The sequence below is a fragment of the Hyperolius riggenbachi genome, chromosome 4 (genome assembly GCF_040937935.1).
Source record: "Hyperolius riggenbachi isolate aHypRig1 chromosome 4, aHypRig1.pri, whole genome shotgun sequence".
Classification (NCBI taxonomy): Eukaryota; Metazoa; Chordata; class Amphibia; order Anura; family Hyperoliidae; genus Hyperolius; species Hyperolius riggenbachi.
In genome coordinates, this window is record NC_090649.1 from 277,273,228 (window position 1) to 277,283,518 (window position 10,291).

The window sequence follows — 10,291 nt, forward strand, 5'->3', positions numbered from 1 at the left end:
GACTTATTAATACAAATGCTGGTGCTGTGTCGATCCTTCTATCTTTCTGAATCACTGGATTGGATAAAGTAGGCAAGAATCACGTGCTATGACTCTGGTGCCAACACGCTTGCTATAAATGCATTAAACAGTTACATGATAAAAAAATAAAAATAAATAAAAATAGCAATGGTGGGCTCTACCCCATATTCCATTCATTGTAGATTTCCTCAGAACAGCAGACCGTGCAGCTTTTACAACGGACACACACATCTATCCATCTATCTATCTATCTATCTATCTATCTACCATGAATATAATTCAGTATGACAATTCAACTGACTGAATTTTATTAACAGTGCAATGTTAAGAACAAATCCCAATGTATTTTATATTTCATATAAAGAAGAATCCTGTTAATAGATAATGGCTTTAAATTATATTTAACAAGCATTGAATATGTACATATATTTTATTTCTAATACCTCAGCTGAATTATTAGGAAATTGCATGCTACACAAAACAAGCATGATAAGTATTGTCTATGGGAAATAACTACAAAGGCCACAAGAGTTAACCACTAGTGCCCTCTGCTGAGGCAAAAATAACACATTCACTAAGTTATAGAATAGAACGTGAACAGGTATATATCCCTTTTCTAAGTACAGTTACAGCAATAATTCCTTTTCTAAGTACAGTTACAGTAATACTCTATGTGTTAAATTATACTGTGTATCACTTCTGTTATGGAAATTGATATTGAACCTACCAAATGTAAGCATCTCTGAATGCTAATAATAGTAAGTGAAACTCCCATTTGGTATTATTTACTATAATATGTCTTATATAGATTTTACATTATGTAAATTTGCAAAGATCCTCCTACCTGCACTCATACTTGCCAAATTATTAATTTTCTATCTCTCAGTTTTTGTTACAATCTCCAGAAATTTGTTATTTTTGTATTTGTCTTGTAATACACAAAAGAAGCCTATTTAAAATGTATCACTGTAAAATGTACTTAAAGAAACTATGTAAAACTAGGAATTGTTCAATTATTTGCAGTGCTATATTTTTGCAGCCTTGACTCTAGAATAGGTTTCAACTGATTAATTAAACCGCGTGAAAATAAACTCCTTCATCAACTGAAATGTTTTTAATTAACTTGCAGTCAGAATAATGGTCAATCACACTGTGGGGATAAAAATGATGTGGAGATGAGATAAAACATAACGACAGTATTTCTTTTCCATTTCTTCCTTTCAGTGACTCGCCCGAGGGACAAGTTACTGCTCTTTATTTATTTACGGTAATTTTTTTCTTTTGGGGGGGGGGGGGGGATAAATTGACATTACCAAAAATTCTGCTCAGTGCTTATCTTAATAAAGACAAGAAATAATATGTAATGCATGGTGAATGAGAAATGTTTATGAATGGCATATTTTGAGTTATTTAAAGGACCACCATCACAGATTGTAAAATTTAGAATATGTGTAAACACATACAAATTGAACCATATTTTCTCCTGTGTTGCTGTCACTCTCAGTAGTTAGTAGAAATCTGACAGAACCGACAGGTTTTGGACTAGTCCATCTCTTCATGGGGGATTCTCAGCAAGGCCTGGTCCTTCTATTGCTCACAGACTAAGGGCTATGCGCGCGCGGGCGCCAGGACCTTTATGCATCTAGAAGGGGAGTCAGCTGATCAGGCGAATATCACTTAGTAAGTAAAATTGCTTATGTTTTAAAATATCCATTAAATTATTCAGCGTTACATTCTTAAATGTATCAGGTATTTTATTGTTGACAATGTGATGACTTTATGATTTTTTTTCCTCCCTCTGTTCAGTGAACAGAAGCAACACCTGGTCTCCAAGAATGCTCAGGGGCAGAAGTCTGTGTGACATCAGAGCCTAGGCTAAGCATCACTGGCAAATATACAGCAATATATTATTATAAGGACAAATTTCTGATGCTAAAACCAGGATAATTAAAGTCAAAATGGATATTTTGAATAATTATTTTATGCTCTGCTATGAGTGGTTACAGGTCCTCTTGAAATGAAGTACTTTTAAGTATTTATTTACTTTGTTAAATAACAGTGATGCACATTTAAAAGCAAATAAAGTGTTATTCTGGCATTCGCCAAAATTACAACTGGAGAGAAGTTATATCCACGTAATGCTTTTTGGTGCCTCCTCTGAGTTCTGGGCCCTTTCATCTACTGGGTGCTATGCAGGCAGCTTTTTTTAAGCTTGTGAAATCCTTTTCCATCCTTTCTGGTCACAGATGCTCTGGGAAGGCAATAGGTGCAAATTTTATTTACATGGCCACAGCACTAACGGGATGTAATAGTACAGTATATGACAGAGGCATCATTTACTGGGTAACATAACAGTGCTGCCTGATGAGTTTTTAGGACCTGCGTTAAGTCATTTATCTTCAAGTGATTTATCTTTAGTCTCCACTTCATATTGGCAGAAAGATTCAGCAGGTTATTTCAACTATTAGAACACTGAAAGCTCTGATGATAGGTCAGCAGATTATCCAGGTGCATAAACTGAGTATTAAAATGGAAATTAGAGTCTTTGAGTAGGTAGTCTGTATCCCTGCAGACTGATTGGAGCACATATCATATCTGATTGGAATGTACCTTCTCCATTTGTTTTTGCTCCAGCAGGGTTAATCCTAGTGCTCCAATTCTTGGACACTGGCCTTGTTTGAAATATGAAGATCCAAACAATATTGTTTACAATTTCCAACAGTACAATCTAAGTCCCAAAGAAAAAACTGTCCATCTGTGCCTTAGCAGATACTTCTGACTTGCAGTACTGGTAATTCTCCAATAGGGGCGCTGATAAATTCCTCCTCTCTAAGCAGGCGAAGAAATAATCTCCGTGTATCTTCCGGCCAACGGAAAATATGGGTGTTTCTCAGCCAGTTAGGTACATGATCCTGAAAACCAAGCATGAAATGGTACAGACAGATTACATACAACAGACTCATTTTGATAGGATTATAGTTAGAATAAACTGTTTGTAAAAGCACTCACCCTGCAGTGATTACACATAGGATGGGCTTTGTAATAGTACAACAAAACTATGCAAAGGCTAAATACCTGTCTATTTTGGTTTCACACCAACATTCAGGTTCCAATATACAGTATTCTGAAAAGGCTATGGAACGCTACCCCTAAGGCAACTTTCACACCGGTGCATTGCATTCATGCAATTATAGTGTAATGGTGCCTTCACATTGGTGCATTAGCAGTTTGGTGTGATGGAATCTGTTAGAACTACACAAGGCATGCTGTGCAGTACCACATTTTGTTAAAGGATACAGGCGCTGAAGGGTGAAATGGGCATATGTTATGTGTGGGGTGTTATAAGTACTGTAGATACTTACCGCACCTTTCGTTCCCCTCCGTCACTCGCCATTCTCCAGTAGCAAGCTCCGTTCCGATGTCTGACTTAGGTAACCTATGACCCGGACATACTGCGCTGCGCATGCACAGTATGTCCATTCGGAATACTTGTGGCTGCGCTCAATGCTGTCACCGCACAGGCGCAAGTGTGTCTCCACAGCACGGACTGCTGACTACACTGGAGTGCACACGCTGCGGCGCAGCAGTAGGGGAAGCGAGCGCGAGCCTGTGTGGTGATTGCAGTGAGCACAGCGAAAAGGGTTATAGGTTACCTGAGTAGCGCGGGTCTGCCATCGGAACGGGGCTTGCTACAGGAGAACGGTGAGTGACAGAGGGGCACGGTAAGTATCTACTAATAACACCTTACACATTACATATGCCTATTTTCACCAGAGTCCTTCAGCTGTGGTATCCTTTAACAGTTGCAGTGAAGCATAGTTTTTATGAACTGTATGCTTCACATCGCACACAAAACTGTTGCATTGTGATCCTGTTTTCATAGGGTAGGCAATGCAATGCCCAAGTGTCAAAGTGCGCCTTAGGGTGCATACACATCCAATTTTGATTGGCCAATCACTGACCAATTTTGCCACTTACATGTAGCAGGAGTGCCAACAGATTTTGATACTATGAACATATTGTGCAGGTAAGCTCTCATACTACATGGAAAGGGTAAAATCGTCCAATCATTGGGCAATTACAATTGGAAGCGTGTATGTGCCCCTACTTTCCCCCCCCCCCCCCCCCCCCCCCCAATTGCCAAACTCAGCTGCTGCATAGCTGCTAAGGCCCCAGTTCACAAATAACCCTTCATTCATCACCCAGTTGGCTGCTTCTCAAGTCATGTTGCATCCTTACATACATACATAAATTGTAAGTGTGTGTGTTAAGGAGAGGAATGGAGGTGGTTCATTATGTCCTGCAGTCCAGCTACCCTGTCAGTTTTGGTGTTTTCATTTAGTATTTCTTTGTGGATGACTGTGGACGGCACATACACTTAGTAATGTGCAGCATTGGAAATTTCACCTCACCCATTTAAGGCATGCAAAAATTTCTCCAGCCCACACACGTGCGGCAGTTTTGGCCCGGTGACATACATGAGTAACGTAATTTACGTAATACATAAAGTCTCTTAAAAGGAATAACATAATTGTAATAAAATGTTTAAATTAGCTCACTTGATTTTTAACAGATTTGACACACAAATATCACATCATAAAAGTATCCACCCATGATACACTCTGTTTGTGCACTCTACATCTAAGTTTTAATAAAAGGTCCATAAACACTTTAAAAAAAGTGTACCCAAGGGCAGGCGACGTGTGACACGAGCTAAACGTGTATGTACAATAGAGATATGAGTGAACAGTTCGCCCGCGAATCTCTATGTGGCCGTACTACTTCCGGGTCGCTATGACCCATAGTAGTACGGCTGCGCTGGGCGTCTTTGATCGTGCGCCTGTTGCCGGGCTCTCTCTGCGCATGAGCGTGACATCACTCATGACGTCACGCACATGCTCAGAAAGTGCCCGGCAACAGGCGAGCGATCAAGGACGCGCACCGCCACCCAGCGCAGCCCTACTACTACGGGTCATAGCGACCCGGAAGTAGTACAGGGTGAGGGGTTGGCTGACGAATGGTTCTGGAACCGTTCGCCGACATCTCTAATGTACAGTGCAAAACATTAATAACCAGGCTGTTTTTTGTCTTTTTTTTTTGCTTTATTTTGCTGCCTGAAAGAGTTATTTTTTTAGACATGTAAGCTTGGAAGTTTCTGTCTTGTCGGTACCTTGTCAGGAATATAGAAAACATCAGTGATAAGCAAATTACAGTCAAAGTTTTCCTGGCAGAATACAACTTCTGAGAGCAGACGGAGATAAAATACATGAACTATTGACCTTTTTCTAACTTTGTGACATTTATTAGGCTGGCCCTGAGCAAAGACAGCAAAACATTCAATCTAGTTTGTAAACGTGTAAATATACAATAAAACCATGGGTTACCTAAAAAAGTAATTTTTAGGAGTAGAAGCCTAAATACAAAACTTCAGGTTCACTTTAAACATTTGTTGCTGTTCACACAGGCGTTTTTGTTATTTAAGCTTGGGCGATTTTCAAAATCACTTACACAATGACTCTCTATGAGATAGTTCATATCTAAGCGGTTCCTTTCCGTTCCGTTTAGATAAGCGGTGCTTGAGCTATTTTTGAGGCAATTCCGCCGCAATAGAAGGTATAGGAAAAATACGCTCACAAAACAGCTTTGTGGGGCGATTGCGTTAGCGTTTTTAAGAATAAATACATTGTATTTATTATTTTTCGGATCAAAGAGTTCACTTCCTGATTTGCGCCAGGGAGTGAATTACCAAAACGCTCGGGAAAACCGTGTCGTAAACCGCTAACCACAAAAAAGAATCGCCCACCCAAGAGCCGGGAATCGGAAAGAAAAAAACGCCTCAAAATAAGCCCACCTCGGATGGACACACGAGCCAAAACGCAATGTGAACAAGACCTTACAGATTGTTTCAGGGGGTAGTTTAGAGTGAAGGCTTTACAGACATGCTTCTCAGCTCGCAGCTATGGAGAAGGGAAAGGACAAGTGGAAGCGAATGGCCAATGCCTTCAGTGGTACATAGCTATAGCAATCAGACAAGGTTCTTCAGCACCATTGGTCACTGATGAGTTATCAGTTGATTTCATGGTACACCTATGCACACTTAGGAAAACGTGCCAAAAATGATACGGCTATAGAAGATTGATGGGCACCGCGACACAGGACAGGTAATGTATAAACAGCACATTTACACATTATATGCATACACACACCTTGCGGGAACAGCGCCAGTGGTTTTCTCGCCTGTCTCGATATCACTCGCTGTTACTGCTGCGCACCCGATCGAGCAAGTTGGCCCGACATCTTGCAGCATGTCCAACTGACATTTGTTGCATCTGACCGACATTGGCTCGAAATTGGACGCATCGTCAATGCATGCACTTAGCGGCACAGGTTTTCTAATAATCGAATGATGGTTAATCCGCCACCAAGTCGTCGATGTATGGCCACCTTAAATGTTAGCGGTGCAGGTGTGCTGTAACAGTGAGCTGTGTTAGGATCTGGGGACCATCCCAGAGGCTTCCCACTACTGAGGTAAACACTGTACCGTTAGCAAAGTTGACATACTACAAATGGCCACCATCTTCCTGTAAACTACAAATTCCACCTCCTCATGCAGACCCATGGTTAATGTTGTAACACTAGAATTCTGGGAAAAGTAGTCTGCCACATTTTGTTCTTCCTACTCTGCATGAGGCCGTGGACCCACTATAGATCGCTAATTGCAGTCACTATCGCTCAGTGTTTTTGCTAGCGTTTTGTAAAGAGATTTCAGCAGCGATTCCTAACATTTTTTGGAACGATTTTATTTAGTAGTAGTGACTGCGAAAGCAATTAGCAATTAGCAGTTTTGAAGTTCTGTAAGGGATTTTGGATAAGCTGGTGGTTTCTGGGTAATAAAAGAGCTGCAAGATCACTTTGAAATCACAATGTATAGCGACTGAAAAGCAATTTTGCAGCGATCCTATACTTAACATTGAATCACAATTGCTTGCAAAATGGTACAGGCAGACCGATTGGGATTTGGCCAAATTGCAATTGCATCAGACTCAGCTCCATCTGCTTTCATTGACAAAACTATTTCTGGAATACCTAGAAAGCATAAATCGCTGCTGAAAGCACCATAGTGGGTCCTAGGCCTGAAGGTTGGCTTAAAGGGAACCTAAACTGAGAAGAATATGCATTTTTCCTTTTAAAATAATACCAGTTGCCTGGCTCTCCTGCTGATCCTGTGTCTCTAATACTTTTGGTCACAGCCCATCAAGCCCATCAGGTGAAAAAATCTGCTAATTTATTTACCGGGGGCTTCCTCCGGCCCCTAGATGCCTCTGTGTCCCATGCCGCAGTTTCGCGGTCTGCCACTCTTCTGGGATCCAGAAGAGTGGCAGATGGCGGAAAAACAACCAGGAACACAGTGGCTTCTAGGGGCTGGAGGAGGGCCCAAGTAAGTAAATCAGCAGGTGTTTTTTTTTCCATTATTCAGCTCATGTAGCCTTTAAATCATGCTGCCCCTCTGCTGCACATGTCTGTTCCTCCTTCTGTAGGTTTTCAAAGTATGCGGTTTTGGCTTTTTTCACATTAGATAAAGCATTCAGGAACCCGATTTCGTGCACCCCTTATGACTTGCAGCGTGACGTTGGGAAACTGTGGTGCAGCGCTTGTCAATGGCAGTAGTTCTAATTCACCCGGCGGGAAAACGCTGGCACTAGACAATATGAAGCTCCCACATGCGTTACAACGTAACCTTCTGGAACGCTTTGTCTGATGTGAAAGGTAACATTAAAATCAAATAGACTTTCATGTTACCTTTCTAAACGCATCGTAGGAGCAATCCGTCAAAATGCACTGTTCAGCTCCTAGTGTGAAAGAGCCCTTTGGAAGTTGGTAAAACACAGCATTTTACTGTCCTCAAAATCATCATGGTGAGCAGTGCCTTTTTCTGGCACAGTCTAGAGTTAATGTTTCTGTCAATAATGGCAAGTTGTTAGGGCTGATCAATCATACAGTGTGCTTGCATTGTTTGATGTATCTGCATAGATTAACTACTTGTTGCACGCCGTGCAGTACATTCACGGCCCTGCAAAGTTCCCGTTCGCCCGTGCGTGTGCACCGCCGTTACTGCCGCTTAGAGGGGAGGTTAATGTATGGGACTGCAGTTCCCATTCATAAAACTAAGTCCCCGATTCAATGAATACCAGCATCTACGAGACGCCAGCATTCATTGTATGTTCCTGTTGTTACACTGCTACGCATTACTTCCGATTCACGTGCTTACGTATGTGTGGCCAAATAGTATATTACACCAACAATCATTTTTATTTAATAAAAATCCCCACACTGACTTTTATAATTAACCATTACCCTCCCACACCCTCCCATAGTACCCAAACACACACATATATATATATACACACACACACACACACACATATATATATACATATATATATATATATATGCACACACACCACACACACATTATATATATATATATATATGTATATATATATATATATATATATATATATATATATATATATATATATATATATATATATATATATATATATATATATATATATAAAAAAAATATATATACACGTACATATATACACACACACACACACACACACACACACACACACACACATACATACAGGGTCTTCTAAAAAAATTAGCATATTGTAATAAAGTTCATTATTTTCTGTAATGTACTGATAAACATTAGACTTTCATATATTTTAGATTCATTACACACAACTGAAGTAGTTCAAGCCTTTTATTGTTTTAATATTGATGATTTTGGCATACAGCTCATGAAAACCCAAAATTCCTATTTTAAAAAATTAGCATATTTCATCCGACCAATAAAAGAAAAGTGTTAAAAAGTCAACCTTCAAATAATTATGTTCAGTTATGCACTCAATACTTGGTCGGGAATCTTTTTGCAGAAATGACTGCTTCAATGCGGCGTGGCATGGAGGCAATTATCCTGTGGCACTGCTCAGGTGTTATGGAGGCCCAGGATGCTTCGATAGCGGCCTTAAGCTCATCCAGAGTGTTGGGTCTTGCGTCTCTCAACTTTCTCTTCACACTATCCCACAGATTCTCTATGGGGTTCAGGTCAGGAGAGTTGGCAGGCCAATTCAGCACAGTAATACCATGGTCAGTAAACCATTTACTAGTGGTTTTGGCACTGTGAGCAGGTGCCAGGTCGTGCTGAAAAATGAAATCATCTCCATAAACCTTTTCAGCAGATGGAAGCATGAAGTGCTCCAAAATCTCCTGATAGCTAGCTGTATTGACCCTGCCCTTGATAAAACACAGTGGACCAACACCAGCAGCTGACATGGCATCCCAGACCATCACTGACTGTGGGTACTTCACACTGGACTTCAGGCATTTTGGCATTTCCCTATCCCCAGTCTTCCTCCAGACTCTGGCACCTTGATTTCTGAATGACATGTAAAAGTTGCTTTCATCCGAAAAAAGTACTTTGGACCACTGAGCAACAGTCCAGTGCTGCTTCTCTGTAGCCCAGGTCAGGCGCCTCTGCCGCTGTTTCTGGTTCAAAAGTGGGTTCATGCTTCCATCTGCTGAAAAGCTTTATGGAGATGACGATTTCATTTTTCAGCATGACCTGGCACCTGCTCACAGTGCCAAAACCACTGGTAAATGGTTTACTGACCATGGTATTACTATGCTCAATTGACTTTCCAACTCTCCTGACCTGAACCCCATAGAGAATCTGTGGGATATTGTGAAGAGAAAGTTGAGAGACGCAAGACCCAACACTCTGGATGAGCTTAAGGCCGCTATCGAAGCATCCTGGGCCTCCATAACACCTGAGCAGTGCCACAGGCTGATTGCCTTCATGCCACGCCGCATTGAAGCAGTCATTTCTGCAAAAGGATTCCCGACAAAGTATTGAGTGCATAACTGAACATCATTATTTGAAGGTTGACTTTTTTGTTTTAAAAACACTTTTCTTTTATTGGTCGGATGAAATATGCTAATTTTTTGAGATAGGAATTTGGGGTTTTCATGAGCTGTATGCCAAAATCATCAATATTAAAACAATAAAAGGCTTGGAACTACTTCAGTTGTGTGTAATGAATCTAAAATATATGAAAGTCTAATGTTTATCAGTACATTACAGAAAATAATGAACTTTATCACAATATGCTAATTTTTTGAGAAGATCCTGTATATATACAGTGGTGTGAAAAACTATTTGCCCCCTTCCTGATTTCTTATTCTTTTGCATGTTTGTCAC

General features: G+C 40.5%; 1 protein-coding gene across 1 annotated transcript in view; it reads right to left on the minus strand.

Annotated features, from left to right (window-relative positions):
• Positions 1–306: 306 nt before the first annotated feature.
• Positions 307–10,291, minus strand: part of TRAF3IP2 (TRAF3 interacting protein 2) — a 55,220-nt gene continuing 45,235 nt past the window's right edge. Inside the window, exon 9 of the mRNA XM_068231313.1 lies at positions 307–2,933. Coding sequence (XP_068087414.1) covers positions 2,784–2,933 — 150 coding nt within the window. The 3' untranslated portion in view covers positions 307–2,783. The remainder of the gene's footprint in view (positions 2,934–10,291) is intronic.